This window comes from Podarcis cretensis (genome assembly GCF_951804945.1).
Source record: "Podarcis cretensis genome assembly, chromosome: 7".
Lineage (NCBI taxonomy): Eukaryota > Metazoa > Chordata > Lepidosauria > Squamata > Lacertidae > Podarcis > Podarcis cretensis.
In genome coordinates this window covers 82456599-82479597 of record NC_137176.1, presented here as the reverse complement: position 1 = coordinate 82479597, position 22999 = coordinate 82456599, and the positions used below count along the sequence as shown (strand labels likewise).

The 22999-nt window shown below is 44.9% G+C and overlaps 1 protein-coding gene across 2 annotated transcripts in view; it reads left to right on the top strand.

Annotated features, from left to right (window-relative positions):
• ADCY8 (adenylate cyclase 8) overlaps positions 1 to 22999 on the top strand; it is a 134518-nt gene that overhangs the window by 73972 nt on the left and 37547 nt on the right. Inside the window, exons 8-10 of one of the 2 annotated variants that reach the window (XM_079984165.1) lie at positions 6529 to 6726; positions 17733 to 17833; positions 20362 to 20563. In XM_079984165.1, the coding sequence (XP_079840291.1) occupies positions 6529 to 6726; positions 17733 to 17833; positions 20362 to 20563 (501 nt within the window). The remainder of the gene's footprint in view (positions 1 to 6528; positions 6727 to 17732; positions 17834 to 20361; positions 20564 to 22999) is intronic. The other variant, XM_079984166.1, reaches the window with a different exon arrangement.

Sequence of the window (22999 nt, the reverse complement as noted above, 5' to 3'; positions counted from 1 at the left end):
GCTGTCTCAAGTAGGGTCAAGGCTCTCCCACATTGCGACTCACCACCTTTTGCCCACCATTTGTGGTCTTAATGGTGATGGCTGTGGCACTCCCCCTTGCTGTTGGCCCTCTCTTTGAATTGGCTTCATCCACAACGTGTGGCCAAATCTCATTGGCTGTGCGTTGTCATGAAGCCAAGTCAGAGTGAGCAGAATGTTCTGATGGCTCCTTGCTTGTGAAATGCTCTCCTCAAGGACACATCTTAATCTATGTTTAGGCTCCAGGCAAAAACTTTCCTTTTTCCTGGGGCTTTTGGCACTTGATTGGAAGGGGTTTGAGGTCTTGTGGCACCTTTTAGTGGGGTGGGATCTGCAAGGCCTGTACAGATGTTTTGGGGGTGGTTATTGGTTTGTTTGTTATAATTGGTTTTAGTGCTTGTATTGCTTTTGTAAGGTGCTTCGGGTCCCTTTTGTGATGAAAGCAACATCATGATGATTATTGCAATTATTAGTTGAAGGCAATCAGAGCAAGCAGTACAATAAGCGGGAGACTTTGCCCTTGTTCACAGGGTCCCCCCACCTGGCCAAAGAAAGAAGCTTAGATGGAACCCAGATTAACTACCAAATGGCTGTCATGATAACAGGTGGGGTGTTTTTATAGGGGCTTTGTGTACATTGTAAGCATTCCTTAGAATTGCTTCGGGGGAACTATATAGCTGGACTCAGAGAATCCTAGAGTTGGAAGGGAATCCCAAGGATCCTCTAGTCCAGGCATGGCCAAACGTGGCCCTCCAGCTGTTTTGGGACTACAATTCCCATCATCCCTGACCACTGGTCCTGTTAGCTAGGGATGATGGGAGTTGTAGTCCCATAACAGCTGGAGGGCCAGGTTTGGCCATGCCTGCTGTATTCCAACCCTCTGCAATGCAGGAATCTCAGCTAAAGTATCCATGACAGATGGCCATCCAGTCTCTGCTTAAACACCTCCAGTGAAGGACAGCCCACAACCTCCTAAGGGAGGCTGTTCCACTGTCAAACAACTCTTACTGTCAGAAAGTTTTTTTCTGTATGTTTAGTTGGAATCTACTTGCAACCTCAAGCCTTGGTTTGAGCCCTACCTACCGGAGCGGGAGAAAACAATTTTGTTCCCTCTTCCATGTGACAGTCCTTGAGATATTTGAAGATGGCTATCATATCTCCTCTCAGCCTCCTCTTTTCCAGGCTAAACATACCCAGCTCCTTCAACCGCTCCTCATAAGGCTTGAAATATGGTGGTACCCATTGAGTTTAGGCTAAATGTGCTTCTTCTCCCGGTTGACCAACAGCTTCCTTGGACATTGTAAATCGAGGCTGCTTGTATCTGCATATGTCGCATCCTGGCTTCTGTGTCTTGGTCTCATTAGGGCTGGGCAGGGAAAACTTCAGGCTTAGGGCCAAATACTACATCTAGCAACCCCCCTCCCCAGCCATGCCCCTCATGTTAGGCCACACCCCTTGCCTGCCCTGCTTTGCACTGCCATTGAGTATCTTTGCATGGCTGGAATGAGTCATTGCACTATGAAAGTGCCGTTTCCTTGCCTGCATGGTGGACAAGAGAGATTTGGGAGTGTGTGTGGAAGCTGGCCTATTGTGCAAAAGTATAATTCGTGTTTGTTGCTCTTCCTGCTTTTGCCTATGGTCCTGCCACCAATGACACATTGGGCCCTTAAAGTTGCCCAGAAGGGAATCTGACCTTGAGCTGAATAGAATTTCCCCATCCTTTGGACTATGTAACAGAAGGGTTTCCAAAATGCATGCTATGGAAGGAGACAGAGAACGGTTCTACTCCCTCTCCCTTAGTGTTAGAACCCAGGGACCTCCCTCCAATGAAGCTGAATGTTGGAAGACTCAGGGCAGACAAAAGAGGGCACACTTCTTCTTGCAACACCTTGTCAAACTATGGAACTTGCTCCCCAAGGAGGCAGTGATGGCCACCAGCTTGGATAGCTTTAAAAAAGGGATTGGACAAATTCATGGAGCGTAAGTCTATATCAGGGGCTATTAACCCTGATTGGCTATGCTTTGCCTCCACTGTTGCGGGCAGCATGTTTCTGAATTGGTGGAATCCAGAGGTGAGGAGAATGCTTCCAGTAGGAGTAGTCATCTTGTTGGCCTCTGTGAGAACAGGATGCTGGGCTAGAAGGGCCACTGGCCTGATGCTACAGGCGGTTCTTATAGTCTACCTTTTGGGAGCTGAGGGAAATGGAAAACAGGGTCAGGGAGAAGAATGGATGGAATGTTTTGGAAGACGGCATGGGTGGGTGACTGGAACCCTGAATAGGATCAGTCTAAAGGTAAAGGTAAAGGGACCCCGACCATTAGGTCCAGTCATGGCCGACTCTGGGGTTGCGGCACTCATCTTGCTTTATTGGCCAAGAGAGCCGGCGTACAGCTTCTGGGTCATGTGGCCAGCATGACTAAGCCACTTCTGGCGAACCAGAGCAGTGCACGGAAACACCATTTACCTTCCTGCTGGAGTGGTACCTATTTATCTACTTGCACTTTGACGTGCTTTTGAACTGCTAGGTTGGCAGGAGCAGGGACCGAGCAATGGGAGCACATCCCGTTGCGGGGATTCGAACTGCTGACCTTCTGATCGGCAAGTCCTAGGCTCTGTGGTTTAACCCACAGCTGTTGCAGGTCTCACTTGTATACACAGATTGCCGAACCCTGGAAAACACTGATTTCTGACAGCCAGAAAGAAAGGACTTTGTTGGACCACTGCCTCCATTCCTTCTTCAACAACCATTGCCTCAAGGCTTGTAGGATCTGAATTTTTAGCTGTCAAAAGATCCCTTGTGAAGGCTGTCTGCTTAAAGAAATTAAAGAGGAAAAGGTTAAAGTGCCTTAAGATACCAGTCTTTCTACCACATTTAAAAGATTGATGAGTCACTGCAGAAGAAGGTCAGCTTGAGTCGTCTTTCCCTCTTTGCTGGGTAGATCCGTAATGACACTATACCTCATTCCTGTTTCTGCTCATGCTTAGTCCTCCTCGTCCCAAACGTCCACATGTCTAACACAATTGCTTTGTTACCTAGAGATGTTGCTTTGCCATCTGTGCCCCTTGCATCTCAGGCTTATGACTGGGAATAAGAAAACCCCACGAGTCATTGATGGAGGGAAATGTTGTTGTTGTTTAGTCGTTTAGTCGTGTCCGACTCTTCGTGACCCAATGGACCAGAGCACACCAGGCACTCCTGTCTTCCACAGCCTCCCGCAGTTTGGTCAAACTCATGCTGGTAGCTTCGAGAACACTGTCCAACCATCTCGTCCTCTGTCGTCCCCTTCGCCTTGTCCCCTCAATCTTTCCCAACATCAGGGTCTTTTCCAGGGAGTCTTCTCTTCTCATGAGGTGGCCAAAGTCTTGGAGCCTCAGCTTCACGATCTGTCCTTCCAGTGAGCACTCAGGGCTGATTTCCTTAAGAGTGGATAGGTTTGATCTTCTTGCAGTCCATGGGACTCTCAAGAGTCTCCTCCAACACCATAATTCAAAAGCATCCATTCTTTGGCGATCAGCCTTCTTTAGGGTCCAGTTCTCACTTCGATACATCACTACTGGGAAAACCATAGCTTTAACTATATGGACCTTTGTTGGCAAGGTGATGTCTGCTTTTGGAGGGAAATACCTCAGGCCTCTTGAGCATGACACCAGGGTTCTCTTTGTTCAAAACTTCTGTCTTACAGTTTTACAGTTTGTGTGTGTGTTCATTCTGAGCATATGCAGTTATTTTTAAATAATTTTTTGTACTCTCCCTCCATTTTAGCATGCTCCATGCCAGTGTCATGATAGTAGCTGTAGTAGACAACATACCTGTTAACAGCTGTGCTCTTTGGCTCCACGTGCTTCCCAGTTGCGATAAATCACATGGAAAAGTAACACACAGCTGCTATTCTTCCCATTGTGTGACAACCCAGCTACAGCCTTCCTTATTTACTTATTACATTTGTATTCCCCCCCTGTTGTCCAAGGGTGAAAAATATGGACTCCCCCCCATTTGTCCTCACAACAGCCCTGTGACGTGGGTTCATAGGAACAAAAAATAATAATGCTGCCTTATACTGACCATTCATCCATCTAGCGCAGTATACTGTCTGCACTGAAAGCAGCTCCCCAGGATTACAGGCAAGCATCTTTCCCAAACTTACCTGGAGATGCCGGAGACTGAACCTGAGCCCTTCTGCATGCAAAGCAGATGCTCTGCTGCTGATCTACAGCCCTTGAAAAGATTCAAGCTGCACCTTTTTCAGATGTTCTGCCAATGTGTATGATGGGAACTACAATTCCGTATATTCCCCCCACCCACAAACCCACACAAGAATTTGCTCAAAGGTGAAGATGCAGCACATACAATGGTACACATACAATGGTACGTAGAGGGCAGACCCTCGATGAGAGCAGAAACCATGAAAAAAAAAATTGTCAGATGCTTTCCTATCGTACACTAAGTAATGCAATTCACTACCATTTAATGCGTGGCGACTGATAGACTGGGGAGTTGGGTCTATGAGCGGCTTTGGCCATGATAACCAAAATAAGTCTCTGTGTTCAGAGGGAGTGTAGCTTCAAATATCAATGGCTGGGAGGAAGGGACAAAGACTGGAGGAAATGTTCCATAGACCGCTTCTCGGTCTTCCACCAGAGACTGCCTCTGAGAACAGAATTAGGGTAGCTCCTTACTCACGGCAATGCGCTCTTCAGAGAAGATGTTGGTTTGCATGAAATTGGCACGTGCTAATTTTATACACAGAGATGCAGATTTAGAAACAATGGCTATTATTTAAATAGAAATATGATGCATCTCACTGTGGTGGGAAGATGGTGACCAGGTGGCCTTTCTGCCTGCTCAGCCTTCTATCCTGGTGAGCAGGTGGGCACCTGGATGACTTTGAGGACCCTGTTGATACCCTTTCATAGAATTCTGTATCTCTTTAAACAAGACATGCACTGGAAAGCTCTCTGTAAAGTGACCACCTGGTACAGGATGCTGAACTCGATGGCATCATTTTTTGAACCAGCAGGACACTATGTGTTTATATAGTTAAATAGAGCCAGTGTGGTGTAGTGGTTAAGAGTGGTAGACTTGTAATCTGGTGAACCGGGTTCGCGCCTCCGCTCCTCCACATGCAGCTGCTGGGTGACCTTGGGCTAGTCATACTTCTCTCAGCCCCACTCACCTCACAGAGTGTTTGTTGTGGGGGAGGAAGGGAAAGGAGAATGTTAGCCGCTTTGAGACTCCTTTGGGTGGTGATAAAGCGGGATATCAAATCCAAATCCAAACTCTCATGTCTGAGATTCAGCTTCAAACACATATATTGTAGCAATTTATCTTTTTAATGCTACTATTAATTTTTCAATGTATGGTGTGTGTGTGTGTGTGTTCTGTAATAGCGGCATTCATACGCTGAAACCCTACACACACTTATTTAGGAGTAGGTCCTCAGTGCTAGACTTACATCTGAGCAGTAGAGATAGATATGGCTGTGCTGATAAGTATGAAATTGATGAGTATACATGAATTCTGTAGACCTGGTTCATCATGCAAGGTCAAATCCCCAAACCAGAGTGCCTTACTGTGAACGCAGCCCTGTGGAGGAAGTAATGTTTGAGTGGCTGGGACCACACAGCTCCCCAGAAAATATTATTGTACATGGGGGAGGAGAAACTCAGGTCCCTGTGTACAAGCAAATCCCCGCTGGGCAGCCATGCAATCTTGCTGTTTTATACATTTCCCATTCCATATGGCTGTAGCCACAATAGCAATCCATGGGGAGACTTCAGCACAAGGGTCACCAACCTGGTGCACCTGGGTGCAGTGGTGCCCATGAGGTTCTCCATTGTTGCCCATGAAGCACCTGAGCCCTTTCCCACATCCTCCATGATCATGAGATGGTCTGAGGGTTGTCACCTTACCTTGTTCTCCCTTGATCCAGGTTCAATCCCCAGCATATTCAGGTAAGGCTGGGAAAAGACTGCTTTCTGAAATGCTGGAGAGCTGCTGTTAGTGCAGACAACACCAAGCTAGATGTTGTCTTATTCCAAAAGGAATAAGAACATAGGTAGCTTCCTTATACCGGGTCAGACCATATATTCCATGCAGCACATGATCTTTCCCCACTCCTCTGCTTTGGAAATTGTTTTGATGGGTTTAACTTGTTATTGGATGATGTGCAGTTGTATTCCTTCAAAAATTATTAACAGCAATTCATAATAATAATAATAATAATAATAATAATAATAATAATAAATGGACAGATGACGGATGGACAAATGGAATTGCCAGCTTCAAAACCCATTGAAAACATGCCATCAAAGCAGTTCTGCCTATTTTACTTGTGTGGATTTTTGTGGTTCGGACCTTTACATTTAAAACTTTGCGGGGTGAATGAATTGCATGGGATGCTGTCATTAAAAAAAGAGAAGCAGCAAAAAATAAAAAATAAAATAAAGATTGCATTTTTAATCCAGAGGGGACTAGCAAGTTTATTCTTTTTGCATGTGCTTTCCCCTAGACTCTGGCTGCCCTAACAAGAAATTCAATAAATCTGCTTCCAAACCATCTTGCACAAGCTTTGCATGTCCAGTCTGGGCCCGAGGAAATTAACAAGCGAATAGAGCACACCATCGACTTGCGGAGTGGCGATAAATTGCGAAGAGAGCATATCAAGCCTTTCTCCCTGATGTTTAAAGACTCTAGCCTGGAGCATAAGGTAGCTGGGTCTTGATAGATGCTTTTTTTCTTTTTGTTTTTTGCCAACTCAAAACTGTCTTGGAATTAGTGAATAAGATGACATTGCTTTGGGTTTTCTTTTCTGATTTTTCTCTCTCCCTGCCCTCTCCCCCAGACTGATCTGAGAGCAATTCAAAAGCACTGCAGTTGCTGTAGTTGCATAAGTGTGATGACTCAGTTTAAGAGCCAGGAAACCCCTTCTGGAAGAAGTGACTAAGCTTTGCAAGACAACCAAAGCACTGTGATATAAAAAAGGGGGCAGGAGGGACAAAGATTGGCTTAATCAAACCAACCAACAAACAAATCTCTGCTTTTCTGCTCTGAAGTCGGGAGACACTTTTATTGTAACAATGTGCTAAGGGGTTTTGTGACAGCTGGCTGCCTAGGAATGTTCACCAACAGTCAATGGGCCATAACCATATATTTACCACAAATGTATGAAACTGTAGTCTGGTGGCCATTTTTAAAGGGTGGAGAGAGCAGGAGCATAAAAGCAAAGAGCCATTGCAAATAAACCACTTGAGAATTATTTCAGATATTAATATTGTGCAGCTTAAAGCAACAGGATGCATAGAAACAGACTCCTTTTGGGAATAAAACATTGTCAAGGCCCATAATTTTGATTAAAGCTTTACTTGCAGAGCTTTCTTCAAAACAGGACGAAGTAAATGGTACATGCAAAATATGCATAAGATCATGTACAAGTCCAGCACAGGCTCAGCTTCTTATAAAATATGAAATACTCCCGGCAGATGTAAAATCAGAGGTCTGTCTCTCCCTACTGCTTCCATTTTGACTGGAGTTGTATTCACTCACTGGGGATGGTCATTTACACATCCTGACTTCCACAGACCCAAGGAACAAAGATTCAACCACCACCCTTCCAAGGTCGCAAATTTGCAATTCAATAGCCTCCCATATGATCTGAGGTTAAACACTCACATGTTAGCTAGTAGAAAACAACAACAGTTAATTATCAACCCATCAAGGAGTTCAGAGACCACTTATTATAATCCAGTGGAGTTTTCCCATGTTAAACATTCAGTAATTCACATTTAGGCATTCCCCATTTCAGCATCAATTAATCAATTATACTCAACAAGTATATGATTTAAAGCTGGGAAATGACAGGCCCTCCTTACTTGGTGATAATCAGCTCCTGATTTGGGGAAGTGCCCTGATGATTTGGGAAAGGGCTGTGATTCAGTGGTTAGAGCACATGCTTTACATGCAAAAAAGATCTCTGGCTTCTCTAGATAAGGCCTGAATCCATGGAGAACCATGTCCAGTCAGTGTGGGCAAGACAGAACTAGATGGACCAATAGTATGACTGGGTATAAGGCAGTTCTCTATGTTCTTAATGCCCCCTCTGAGCCATTAGCCCAAAGTCTTTATGTTAGGGTCCTAAGTGCTGAGTAAATCACTACAGTCTGTTAAATACATTTTTCCCCCAAGTGGGTGTTCCCAGCTGAGTAAATGAGTCTTTACCACATGTCCATTTATTAGGGTTTTGGGTAGGGTTTTAATGTTGTTTTAAATGTATCTGTTGGGTTTGTATTTTTAACAATTTGTAATACAGCGGTACCTCGGTTTAAGAACAGCCCTGTTTATGAACTATTCGGTTTACGAACTCCGCAAAACCAGAAGTAGTGTCCCGGTTTGCAAACTTTACCTCGGTCTAAGAACGGAAGCCAAACAGTGGAAGGGCACCGGCGGCGGGAGGCCTCATTAGGGAAAGCACACCTCGATTTCAGAACGGTTTCAGTTTAAGAACGAACTTCCGGAATGGATTAAGTTCGTAAACCGAGGTACCACTGTACTTGTATGTGCAAATCTCCTTGAGGCGGTGGTTTAGAAGGTGATGAATAAATCAACTGTAATGGTGATAATAATAAAAGGGCAATGCAGATTGAGTGTGACAGCCTATGACACAAATTACAGAATTTTAATTGTTAGATGAAGATTTTGTGGAGTGGTTGTTTTTGCACTGCACCTTTCAGAATTTTGTCTATATGCCAATAAAAGTTTGAGATTGAAATGACAGGCCAGTCTGGATGGGTCAAAACCCTAGCTCTAGGAATAGGAGGAACTATGTCATCGAGGTCAGGAGAATGAGGGGAAATTGATTTTATCCAAGGAAGTGACTCAATTCCAAGAGCTTAATAAGGAGTCCAAAATTACAGGCAGGCTAGACTTGAGAAATATATTTGAAACAGGATTATGATATATATATATATTTCTCTATTTTATTGTAAACTTCTTCTCATTAATGAATTGTTGTTACAGTCCTCTGCCTCCCATCACTCCTTCCCATGATTGGTATATAGAACGGTGCCCTTGTGTATGATGTTGGGTCTATTTTGCTGGCAGATTATTAGCTAGGAGCAATGGGAATAGGGTGATATCCAACAATGGCCATACGTGGACTCAGGCCTGTTTATTTCAGTGGGTAGGGCTTAGTTTGAATGTGGTGCTTCCGTGACTGTATGCTGAGCCTAGGAGTTTGCTTTTTAGTAGCGGAACTGGGTGAAGCTCACAATCCTTTCACACCAGAGCATCTTTCTCCAGGCCTTGCTCCAAACATGAATGCCTCCTAGCATGAGAAGCAACACACCTTTAATTTAGGGCTTGTGAGGCTGATGTAGGCAGACTCATAGAGTTGCATCTCCCCCATCGCTTGTCCAAGCATCTTCCAGCTGAACACAGCTCCCATTGGTTTTGGTGGGGGTTTCCAAGACGCGTTCCTTGTCGGAAGGCTTCTCACTCTCCACGGTTAGAAGTGCCCCCTGCCCACTTAATCCCATTATTTTCCGAAATACTGGAAACAAGCTGAATAGGGAAAGCAACCTTGAAGAAAATCAAATAATGGCGCTTTCTTTTCTTCTTCTTTTTGGGAAATGGATAATAACCGCAGAGCTGCAAACATGTCAGCTCATCTAATTTCTCCGCTTCCTTGTATGACTGCAATTCAATTTGCAGTGGCCAGATCATAATGATGATACTTTTTTCTTTTCTTTTTTAAGAAGAAGGACAAACCGTAAATAGCAATTGAAAGCTTAGCTGGGTTAAATGTCTATAATAGAAGATCTTTCTTGGGAGCCAAGTTATTTTGGCATCAGTCCAGTACTTGCCCATCAGAAAAGACAAGGCTTCAAACCACTTAATGCTGAACCACGTTGTAAACTGGCTGCATTAAGCTTTCATTGCCTGACAATGCTATTTTTTCCTGGGGGTGGGGAGTGCCTGTCCTAAGGTCACCAGCTTCCCCCCTCTAGCTTCTGTATCTAAACAGGAGCCTGCTGGCTCTCCCTTCACTCTCAGACTAGGTAAAGGTAAAGGTACCCCTGACCAGTGGCGTAGCGTGGGTTGTCAGCACCCGGGGCAAGGCAAGTAATTTGCGCCCCCTAACCCTGGATTTGTGCCCCCTAACCCTATCCCTAACCCTAACCCCCAGATGTTGCGCCCGGTGCAGCCGGGCCCCCCTGCACCCCCCACGCTACGCCACTGCCCCTGACCATTAGGTCCAGTCGTGGATGACTCTGGGGTTGCGGCGCTCATCTTGCTTTATAGGCCAAGGGAGCCGGTGTTTGTCTGTAGACAGCTTTCGGGTCATGTGGCCAGCATAATTAAGCGGCTTCTGGCAAACCAGAGCAGCACACGGAAATGCCGTTTACCTTCCCGCCAGATCGGTACCTATTTATCCAATTGCACTTTGATGTGCTTTCGAACTGCTATTTTCGCAGGAGCAGGGGCCGAGCAATGGGAGCTCACCCCGTCGCAGGGATTCGAACTGCCGACCTTCTGATTGGCTAGCCCTAGGCTATGCAGTTTAACCCACAGTGCCACCCACATCCCAGTGTATTACAGTGCATTATAGTGCAGTGTATTACAATGCAGCAAAACAATTGCTATTAAAATTATGTCTGGCCCTCCAAAGGTTGACATAAGGTTGCCACTCAGCCATAAGATTAGATTTCTGTCTAATCTTTTGGCTGTCCCTTCATGCACTGGCTCTAGTTAGTTGGCTGAACTTTACTATTTGACAGACTTTTTGTTTCCTTACACCTTGGGATCCTAGAGATTTTTCCCGTTCCAGCATAGCAGCTGCCAATAAAACAGAGGTCATCATTCAGTGTGTTTGGGGTATGTTAACACGATTAACCCCTTCATGGATCACTGCCTTGCCGTGGCGAAGGGGCTTGAAGAACTCAGAGAAGCTATGAACTATGCCGAGCAGGGCACCCAAGATGAACAGGTCATAGTGGAGAGTTTTGACCAAACGTGATCCACCTGGAGGAGGAACCGGCAAGCCACTCCAGTATCCCTGCCAAGAGAACTCCATGGACAAAGACAACAGGCATATAAAAGTTATGACGCTGGAAGATGAGCCCCTCAGGTCAGAAGGCGTCCAACATGCTACTGGGGAAGAGCGGAAGGCAAGTACAAGTAGATCCAGAGCTGATGAAGCGGCTGGGCCAAAGCCGAAAGGACGCTCAGTTGCGGATATGCCTGGAAGCGAAAGGAAAGTCCAATGCTGTAAAGAAAAATATTGCATAGGAACCTGGAATGTAAGAACCATGAACATGGGTAAGTTGGAGGTGGTCAAAAATGAGATGGCAAGAATAAATATTGACATCCTGGGCATCAGTAAACTAAAATGGACGGGAATGGGTGAATTCAGTTCGGATGACCATCATATCTACTACTGTGGGCAAGAAACCCATAAAAGAAATGGAGTGGCCCTCATAGTCAACAAAAGAGTGGCAAAAGCTGTACTGGGATGCAATCTCAAAAATGATAGAATGATCTCGATACGAATCCAAGGCAGACCTTTTAACATCACAGTAATCCAAGTTTATGCACCAACTACTGGTGCTGAAGAAACTGAAATTGACCAATTCTATGAAGACTTACAACACCTTATAGAAGTGACACCAAAGAAGGATGTTCTTCTCATTATAGGGGATTGGAATGCTAAAGTAGGGAGTCAAGAGATAAAAGGAACAACTGGCAAGTTTGGCCTTGGAGATCAAAATGAAGCAGGGCAAAGGCTAATAGAGTTCTGTCAAGAGAACAAGCTGGTCATCACAAACACGCTTTTCCAACAACACAAGAGACGACTCTACACATGGACATCACCAGATGGGCAGCATCGAAATCAGATTGATTATATTCTCTGCAGCCAAAGATGGAGAAGCTCTATACAGTCAGCAAAAACAAGACCTGGAGCTGACTGTGGCTCAGATCATCAGCTTCTTATAGCAAAATTCAAGCTTAAACTGAACAAAGTAGGGAAAACCACTGGGCCGGTAAGATACAATCTAAGTCAAATCCCTTATGAATACACAGTGGAAGTGAGGAACAGGTTTAAGGATTTAGATTTGGTGGACAGAGTGCCTGAAGAACTATGGATGGAGGCTCGTAACATTATACAGGAGGCAGCAACGAAAACCATCCCAATGAAAAGGAAATGCAAGAAAGCAAAGTGGCTGTCCAATGAGGCCTTACAAATAGCGGGGGAGAGAAGGCAAGAAAAATGCAAGGGAGATCATGAAACATACAGGAAATTGAATGCAGATTTCCAAAGAATAGCAAGGAGAGACAAGAAGACCTTCTTAAACAAGCAATGCAAAGAAATAGAGGAAAGCAATAGAATGGGAAGAACCAGAGATCTGTTCAAGAAAATTGGAGATATGAAAGGAACATTTTGTACAAAGATTTCCATAATAAAGGACAAAAGTGGAAAGGACCTAACAGAAGCAGAAGACATCAAGAAGAGGTGGCAAGAATACACAGAGGAATTATACCAGAAAGAAATGGATGTCTCATATACCCCAGGTAGTGTGGTTGCTGACCTTGAGCCAGACATCCTGGAGAGTGTAGTCAAATGGGCCTTAGAAAGCACTGCAAATAACAAGGCCAGTGGAAGTGATGGTATTCCAGCTGAACTATTTAAAATTTTAAAAGATGATGCTGTTAAGGTGCTACACTCAATATGCCAGCAAGTTTGGAAAACTCAGCAGTGGCCAGAAGATTGGAGAAGATCAGTCTACATCCCAATCCCAAAGAAGGGCAGTGCCAAAGAATGCTCCAACTATCGCACAATTGCACTCATTTCTCACGCTAGCAAGGTTATGCTTAAAATTCTACAAGGAAGGCTCAAGCAGTATGTGGACCGAGAACTCCCAGAAGTGCAAGCTGGATTTAGAAGAGGCAGAGGAACCAGAGACCAAATTGCAAACATGCGCTGGATTATGGAGAAAGCTAGAGAGTTCCAGAAAGACATTTACTTCTGCTTCATTGACTATGCAAAAGCCTTTGACTGTGTCGACCATGGCAAACTATGGCAAGTTCTTAAAGAAATGGGAGTGCCTGATCACCTCATCTGTCTCCTGAGAAATTTCTATGTGGGACAAGAAGCTACAGTTAGAACTGGATATGGAACAACTGACTGGTTCAAAATTGGGAAAGGAGTACGACAAGGCTGCATTTTGTCTCCCTGCTTATTTAACTTATATGCAGAATTCATCATGCGAAAGGCTGGGCTGGATGAATCCCTAGCCGGAATTAAGATTGCCGGAAGAAATATCAACAACCTCAGATATGCAGATGACACAACCTTGATGGCAGAAAGTGAGGAGGAATTAAAGAACCTTTTATTGAGGGTGAAAGAGGAGAGTGCAAAATATGGTCTGAAGCTCAACATCAAAAAAATGAAGATCATGGCTACTGGTCCCATCACCTCCTGGCAAATAGAAGGGGAAGAAATGGAGGCAGTGAGAGATTTTACTTTCTTGGGCTCCATGATCACTGCAGATGGTGACAGCAGCCACGAAATTAAAAGACGCCTGCTTCTTGGGAGAAGGGCAATGACAGGCCTAGACAGCATCTTGAGAAGTAGAGACATCACCTTGCCAACAAAGGTCCGTATAGTTAAAGCTATGGTTTTCCCAGTAGTGATGTATGGAAGTGAGAGCTGGACCATAAAGAAGGCTGATCGCCGAAGAATTGATGCTTTTGAATTATGGTGCTGGAGGAGACTCTTGAGAGTCCCATGGACTGCAAGAAGATCAAACCTCTCCATTCTGAAGGAAATCAGCCCTGAGTGCTCACTGGAAGGACAGATTGTGAAGCTGAGGCTCCAGTACTTTGGCCACCTCATGAGAAGAGAAGACTCCCTGGAGAAGACGCTGATGTTGGGAAAGATGGAGGGCACAAGGAGAAGGGGGCGACAGAGGACGAGATGGTTGGATAGTGTTTTCGAGGTTACCAGCATGAGTCTGACCAAGCTGCGGGGGGCAGTGGAGGACAGGAGTGCCTGGCATTCTCTGGTCCATGGGGTCACGAAGAGTCGGACACGACTAAACGACTAAACAACAACAACACGATTAATTTCCCAACAGCGATGGGTTTTTGTTGTTGTTTTGTTGTTTTCCTAATAATCATTCATGAACAGCCATCTGAATATTTATAGATTCTATATTTATTGTCTTTATGTACTACCTTCCTGTGAAGGTACCCAAGGCAGTTTGCAATTTAAACACTGCGTCGGATTATGATGTGCCAGAGATTTTATTGTAGAATTATGAATTGTGTACAGAAAGTAGGTGCAGGTATCACCCATCCATCTCTCAGAACATTTAGAGTGTTGCGTCGGGTACCCATATATCCTACTGGGAACAGTTGTTTCTCGAAAGCATCCTCTATTTGAAGGTCCATAACTATTTTAAAGATAAAGAATACAAAGCAGGAGAGTTGCCCATCAATAGCATGTGGAAGATGGAGTGAATAGAGACACTCGTCATTTGGTTGTAGCCTTCCCCACTTGGTGAATGGGTTGTATCCATTGCTAGCAAGGATTTCTGCTTGCCCAACAGAATTCTCACCCTCTCCTCACCCCACCCCTAAATCTGTTCTGGGGGTTCCCCCAGCCCTTCAGAGCAGATTGGGGGAAGGAACAGAGTGCAGAAGAGGAAGGGAAGTCCCATTGCACTGATGGGGCGTCTGAGTTGGATACCACTCATTGTACTTCTATATAACTTATGCTAATTATTTCAAAATGTTATGCAAATCTGCCTCCTCCTTTGTCCCCTTTTTTGATGTTGATGAAAGTGGCGTGTCACAAATGTAGAGTCATCTGGTGCAACTTATTGCCAGGGTTTAGGACAGGTGAAAAGAAGCATTGCACATAACACACGGTTAATGTATTGAATTCATTGCCACAAGGTATGGAAATTACTAGTAGCTGAGATGCCTTGGGCAGGAGGAGGACCTTTGGACAGGTTCATGATGGTTTGGTAGTTAGACAAAAGCTTCACACTCTGAAGTGGCATCATGCTGAAAGCCAGTTGAGAAGCACAAGAGAGTCTTAGAAGCATAGAAAGGTTCCTTACTGGGAGCCAAACCACTGGTCCATGTAGCTTAGTATTGCCTACCATACTGTCTAGCAGTGGCTCTCCAGGGTTTTAGACTGCAGATATTCCTAGCCCAACCTGGATATGCCAGGAATTGAACCTGCAGAGCTTCTGCATGCAGAGCCAATGTTTTACCACTGAGCTAACAGTCCTTCTTCTATTCATGCCCTGACTTGAAATTTAATGACAGTTCTGTTCCGGTTTTGAAGGGTGTTTCTGATATGGATCCATGTTTTCTGTGTTTTCTAGATATTGTATATCACCTAGATAGTTTTGATAAGTAAATAATTCAACAGTGAGTTGAATCCAGAGTAATCTAGGTCCCCTAGAAATCAATGTAAGAAGCTGGTCTCAAGTCATGCATTGTTTGTACCTATAGCCCTATAAACACAATCATTTAGAGGGATTATACTGGGGTGCAAGGAAGGTAGAGTGTACATGAATGTGCACATGCTGACCCCTCATCCTCACACCCTCCGTATACTCAAAAGTACTGCAGGGTAAGATTCTTCACTTGTGGAGGCTCCTAGATGTTTTGGAACCTCTGTAGACCATCCCTGATGAACACAGAGAAGGTGGCAGGGATGAGGGGTGGAGATACCATGCTCAAGTACATTGATTTAATTTGCACAAATGAGCATCTGAAGAGGATCCAAGTTTGGATCCAAATCAATGTTGGAAACAGAAATTTTGACATAGGTGGACTCTGGTCTAATTTAGTAGGACCAGAACCTGTCCAAGCCTCAGCCCTTGTGATTGAGGAGCAAATGACACACCTAGTACACAACACCAATGCAGCTGTTTCTGCTTCAAGGCCTGGGCCATCTTTCTGAAAAGGCCTTAGAGTTCTACATCCTTACCTCCCCCATGGCCCACGTTTGAGAGATGGGTGGAGCTGTCCACCTGTCAGTCGCTGGATATCACAGTGACATCAAGTGACCCACTTTCGTCCGTGCAAATGATCAGTTGATCTTTGGGGCTCGCAAAGTGTCGAAGATGCAAGCCCCGGCAATCAACTGATCATAGAATGGTCGAGTTGGAAGGGACCACGAGAGTCATCTCGTTTGACTCCCTGCAGTGCAGGAATCTCAGCTAAGCCAACCATGACAGATGGCCATCCAACCTCTGCTTCAAAACCTCGAAGGAAGGAGAGTCCACAACCTCCCAAGGTGGTCAGGGCTTGCATAGTTCCACCTGTGGCACTTTGTCACAGCTATCAGCTGTTTGTCAACCCCCTTTGGCCTCAGGTGTGGGGCAGGTGGGTCTCGCTCAACCAAAACAGCCTGGTAGGATGCCTGGCAGGCCTAATTCAGCTCACGGCTGAATAGTTAAAAAACTATTTTTCCAAGACTGGGTCCAGCTGGGATAGTGTGACCCAACATGAAATGTAAGTTATAGAAGTCCAGAGCAGAGGACTTCCAGATCAGTCGCAGCTGCCGTCAGGTCGTGAGCTTGCCTAGTGTTCAAGTCAGGCAGCTCGATCATAGAAAAGAGTACCAGTACTGGATTTATGTATAAGCTAAACAAGCTATATCTTAGGTCCCCGCTCTCCTGGGGGCCCCCACAAAATTTAAAGGAAAAAACCTGGATGTACATTTCCAAAATATAAGATAAAAAGCAAATAAAATAAAACCTACATACAGCAACAGTGTTTTGTGTTGTACATACAGCAACAGTGTTTTGTGTTGTGTAGGCTCCTATGATGTAAGTAATGGGCCACACCTGCTAGCCTGCTCCCTAAAATATCACTGGTTTGCTCATTTTTATATGTAGGGTGCCTACATTCTGCATGTGCAAATGGCTTTAGATATCTATTAAGTCCATAAATTACCATATGGTATATATTCAACACACAAAAAACAGCGACGATTTGTTGTTGACAAAGGACAGCTGGACATATAAAGGGCCCCATTACCTTCGGTAGCTTAGGGCCTCATGAAACCTAATTCCAGACCTGATAAGCACCCTTTACCTGTTGGAGTGAATCACCTCTAGCGCTCCAGCACTACCTATCTTCTGAAAGAACTGGTCAAACACATGCTTTACATGCAGAAGGTTCAATCCTGAGCTCCCTGGATTCCAGTGAGTGGTGGCTGCATCATGTAAGCTCAAACACATACACCCCTCTGCTCTCTAGATATCTCACCAAATGGATTCCTTCCTTGCTGCTCATTTTGCGTTCAATCCATCAACCCCGGCCTTTTGGCCGCAGCATCTTCCTCTGGCTTAAGTGGCAGAAGTTGCCTTTTCAAAAAACATCTTTAATGTGACTCATTATATGAAAAGAAAAAAGCAGGCGAGGAAAAGTTCGTTGCAAGATGGAGCGGTCGGCTTTTGCTTCCCTGGTGAGGGTGATTTACAGTCTCCTCCATTGCATATTTCTTCTGAGGGGATTTTTCTATATATATAACTCCTATTTTTTAAAAAATCTCACCCTAGGAAGCTAATTAATTTACCGGATCGCCTTGCTAATTTCCCAGAAGCCTTGCAAAGCTGTCTTGCTCTCTTCGCAGAGCTGTCAAAGCAGACTAAAGTTATTTCTTTCCCCTCTGTGTTCCCTTTTCTATTTCAGTATTCCCAAATGAGGGACGAAGTGTTCAAGTCGAACTTGGTGTGTGCGTTCATGGTCCTCGTCTTTATCACGGCGATCCAAAGCTTGCTTCCTTCTTCGAGGTAAAGGCAGAGACTTCTCTTGAACGGTATTGCAGGCAGCTGTCTGAATAGTTTCAGGCTTCATACGCACAGTACATTTGAAGGAGCATCATTCCATTTTAAACAGTCATGGCTTCCCCTAAGCATCCAGGGAAATGTAATTTGTTAAGGGTGCTGGGAGTTGTTAGGAGATTCCCATCCTTCCATTCACAGAGCTACAAATGGGATCATCTTAATAGATGGTCCTGGTTGCGGGCAGGCCCCTAACCTGGTTCCCCTCCCCACCCTGGTGTGGGTAGAGCTATCACACTTACGCCACGGTGGCACCACAATCACCCAGGGCTATTGCCCAATCATTTTGAAGGGTGATTGTGGGGGAAAGTATAAAAGCGGCAGCGCGACGTGTGCCAATCACCTGCTTTGCGCTGCCGAACACCCGCCAACCCTCCCTTTAATTTAAGTGTCCTTTGGCCTTGCTTTGGACTTTGGTTGGTTGCCTGTCTTGAGTTGGGGACCGGGTAGGAATTTTTTCCATTTGGCAAATTGGCACAGGCCACTTGGTTTTTGCCTACCTCTTAGCAATCGTCACAACTTTGTAAGGTTTGGCGGTTAGGCATTGGCTTATGGAGAATGGGGGAACGGAGGTCAACCATTGCCTGCCCCTCCATTTCAAGGGTATTCCGTTAAAGGAGTCCGGGGTCTGGATCCAGTCCAAAGTCCACTTGAGGGGCTAGGGCCATGCCAAGGGAGATGCAGGTAGGTTCCCCCGAAGCAGTTTCCCCTTGGGTGGTTTACCCTTACAAACTTCCTGCAAAGCAGACAGGAGTCAGATATAGTCTTGCCAATGCCTAAGCCAATACCGCTCTCATTCCTGTAGTCAATAAAGTTGTGGCCAAAATTTTGCCAAAAAACCTTAAATAAATATCAATGTCTGTGTGAATTTCTTTATTCTAATGGGGGATCGTTTTGAAGGTCTTGCCACTCAACTCTCAGAGCTGTTCAGAAATCTATCCCTCTCTGCAGGGAACATGTGAATCTCACTGGCAATTACCTAGGGTTTATAATAAGAAACATTTATTATTTATCTGACCAGGTTGCTCCGGCCACTCTGGGCGGCTTCCAACAAATTAAAACACAATACAACATCAAATATTAAAAGCTTCCCTGAACAGGGCTAAAAACAGTGTTTTTATTTGAGGAAAAATCAAACAAATTCACAGTAAACTGAATACAATTAGAACTAGCAATCTACTAAACCAGTGGTCCCCAATTAGCTAAGTACCAAAGACCCCTTTCTCAAAAGCCTAGCAATGGACTCCTGCTTTCTGTGGTAGTTTTTGCCGTGTGAATAGTGCCACCATGCCTTCCAGCACATCCCAGCACAAAACCAGGCCATCCTCTTGTGCAAGTCACGTGACCCGCAAAAGAACACAGCGCCCCAAACCACATGTTTTTTAGAACCACGGTCTCACGCAAGGTATGTGCCTGGCCACTATCTCACGTGTTTTGGGGCACTGTGCTCTCATCCAAGAGCAACAGGCCCGCAAAATGAGATGCCCCAGGCATTTGACAAATCTGTGCCACAGACCTCCTGGATGGGTTTAGCGGACCCCCTGGGGTCTGCAGAATCATCATCATCATCATCATCATCATCAAAGTGTTGGTACAGACCTTTAAGGCCCCAAACAGCCTCAGCCCAATATACCTGAAGGAGCGTCTCCACCCCCATCGTTCTGCCCGGACACTGAGGTCCAGCTCCAAGGGCCTTCTGGCAGTTCCCTCGCTGCGAGAAGCCAAGTTACAGGGAACCAGGCAGAGGGCCTTCTCGGTAGTGGCACCCACCCTGTGGAATGTCCTCCCACCAGATGTCAAAGAAAACAACTACTAGACTTTCAGAAGACATCTGAAGGCAGCCCTGTTTAGGGAAGCTTTTAATGTTGGATGTATTACTGTATTTTAAAATTACAATAAAACATAATGGGAGGGACAAACAAACAAAACCAGTTTATTAAAATACGGGTTAAAATACAATTTAAAATGCAGCCTCATTTTAATAGTAGCCCATAAATCAAAACCATAAGGGGAGGGAAACATAAGGGTCAGATGAAGTCCAAACCAAAGGCCAGGCGGAACAGCTGTCTTGCAGGCCCTGCAGAAAGATGTCAAGTCCCGCACCAATTGAGAACCACTTGTCCTAAACCCGTTCCTCGAAATACCAGTTGCTGGGAATCAGAAGTGGCCAGAGTACTGTTGTGCTCATGTCCAGCTTCCAGGTTTCCCCCAGTCATTCCCCCAGGATGCTGGACCAGATGGGTCATTGGCCTGATCCAGCAAACTCTCCTTAAATTCTTATTCCCGCCCAGCTATTTTCCCCTGCCCTCCACCCTCTTCCCTATCCCTCTTCCAGCTTTTGCCTCCCGTGTTCCCTTGAACTCCCTGCTCCCACATATCCCAAAATGGTGTCCTCCAAGCACTCTTCTTCTCCTTCCTCTTTCAAGACACCTCCGCATGGATTCTCACAATGCCCTCTTTTACCTCCCCTTCCTCAGGATGGTACCCATGATCGTCCAGTTTTCCATCCTGATTATGCTGCACTCGGCTCTCGTCTTAATCACAACCGCGGAGGATTATAAATGCTTGCCCCTCGTGCTCCGGAAAACGTGCTGCTGGATCAACGAGACTTACTTGGCCCGGAATGTCATCATCTTTGCCTCGATTATGATTAATTTCCTGGGAGCCATCATCAACATCGTAAGCCCCCAAGGGGGTCGGGAAGGGTCTGATGATGGGCAGAGGGCAGGGCAGGCCTTGGGGAGAGGAAGAAGATTTATGAATTATTTCAACGGATAGCTTTTTGTTTTGTTTTTTTCAGCCGCAGGAGCTTCTAATGCATGTGTACAAGAGAGGATTTTAATGTTGTCACACAGACAAGTCAGAGCTGTCGAACATCAGGGGAAATCAGTCTGCTGTAGTGCGGGATTACGTGGAGCCTGATTTGTCCCTTGCGAAGATAATCTTTTTTAAAAGAAAAAGAAAATCCTCCTGCTTTATTCTGCTCAGTATATGTTGCTATTTCCGGCTACATATAGACTCATACTGGAGGGCTGAATTGAAAAAAAAAAAAATCCACTGAAAACAGTTCATGTCCGTGTGGAGATGGCAGTATCAAATCAGTAGCTCGTGTACTGCTAGACTGTACTCTTTATAAAAAATTGAGGAGTGAGGTTATTACTTACCTCTCTTCTACTATTCATATCAGGTAACTGCAATTTTTTTAGCAGGGGCAGTTAGAATAAGATCTATTATTTGATTAACTTTCTAACATTTTCTTTTTAAGAAAAGAAATCAAAAGAAAACCTATTGGCTCTCATGTTTGATCTGCAGCTGAAGGAACGTGTATGAATTCTGTCATTTGTAGTGATATAAAAGTATTTTGTAGGGAAGCGGGTGGTCTAAACCACTGAGCCTCTTGGGCTTGCTGATCAGAAGGTCGGCAGTTCGAATCCCCGCAAGAGGGTGAGCTCCCGTTGATCTGTCCCAGTTCCTGCCAACTTAGCAGTTTGAAAGCACGCCAGTGCAAGTAGATAAATAGGTATTGCTGTGGCAGGAGGGTAAACAGTGTTTCCATGCACTCTGGTTTCTGTCATTCTGTCCCAGTGCGCCCGAAGCAGTTTAGTCATGCTGACCACATGACCCAGAAAGCTGTCTGTGGACAAACGCCAGCTCCCTCGGCCTGAAAGCGAGATGAGCACTTCATGCCATAGTCGCCTTTGACTGGACTGAACCATCCGGGGGTCTTTACCTTTTTTTACAGTATAATAAAAAAAATGTATTTTGTACAGCAAACTGCTCAGCTCTATCCCTGGTATATTTTATCTTATTGCTATGTCTAGTGGCTAATGCAAATAAAGTTTTGATCTATCAATCTATCTTCCGACTACATATAGTCAGCTGTGATAATTCAGTTTTTCATAGACTAAGAGATATAAATATAACCCAAATCAGATTTGACTGAATTAGCAAAGAGCTTTAATTCATTGACACGTTCCTGTTTCTCATACATCTAAACTGTTCATGACCAGGAAATTGGTTCTCACTGTTTGGTTCTGGAGGTTCTCCAACTTTTAGGTACACCATACAGTGGTACCTTGGTTTGCAACTGCTTTGGATTACAACAGTTTTGGATTACAACCACGTCAAACCTGGAAGTGCATGTCCCTTTTTTATTATTACAACCAATTTTTTTTTTTGGGGGGGAGGCCCCATTGGCAAAAGCACGCCTTGGGTTACAACCTGTTTTGGTTTACAGCCGGACCTCTGGAAGGGATTATAGTTGTAAACCAAGGTACCACTGTATAGGCTTAGCTCCACCAACCCAAACAGGGTCTGCCTGGATAAAAGGGTTTATTACACATAAAATAATTAAAAACAGTTGAAGACAACAAAACCAGCAGTTACAGTTAAGACAAAACTGAAACCCTAACAAATGAACACTCATGGTAATCACCTTGAAATGTTGGTGTAGGAGGCAATTAATAAAGTGATTGTAATAGTAATATTATAATAATCCTTTAATTCTCTTTCCACGCCAATTCTGATTCATTGCTCTGCCAAGCAGGGAGGCTGGCGACACTCGCCCATTGTTCTTGGCCTATGCTGCACCTTCCTTCTGCCCAAAACCTTATGAGAATTTTTTATTTTACCTGCCATTTTAATATTTTTAATCTTGTCAGTGAGATTTGCTAGTGATGCTTCATTATTTTCTTAATTTGTTATTATTCTGTTGTAAGCTATTTTGTTGGGGACGCAGGTGGCGCTGTGAGTTAAACCACAGAGCCTAGGACTTGCCGATCAGAAGGTCAGCGCTTCGAATCCCCGTGACGGGGTGAGCTCCCGTTGCTCAGTCCCTGCTCCTGCCCACCTAGCAGTTCGAAAGCATGTCAAAGTGCAAGTAGATAAATAGGTACCACTCTGGCGGGAACGTAAATGGCATTTCCGTGCACTGCTCTGGTTCACCAGAAGCAGCTTAGTCATGCTGGCCACATGACCCGGAAGCTGTACGCCGGCTCCCTCGGCCAATAAAGCGAGATGAGCGCCGCAACCCCAGAGTCGGCCACGACTGGACCTAATGGTCAGGGGTCCCTTTATCTTTACCGTTTAAGCTACTTTGAGGGATTTTTGATAGGC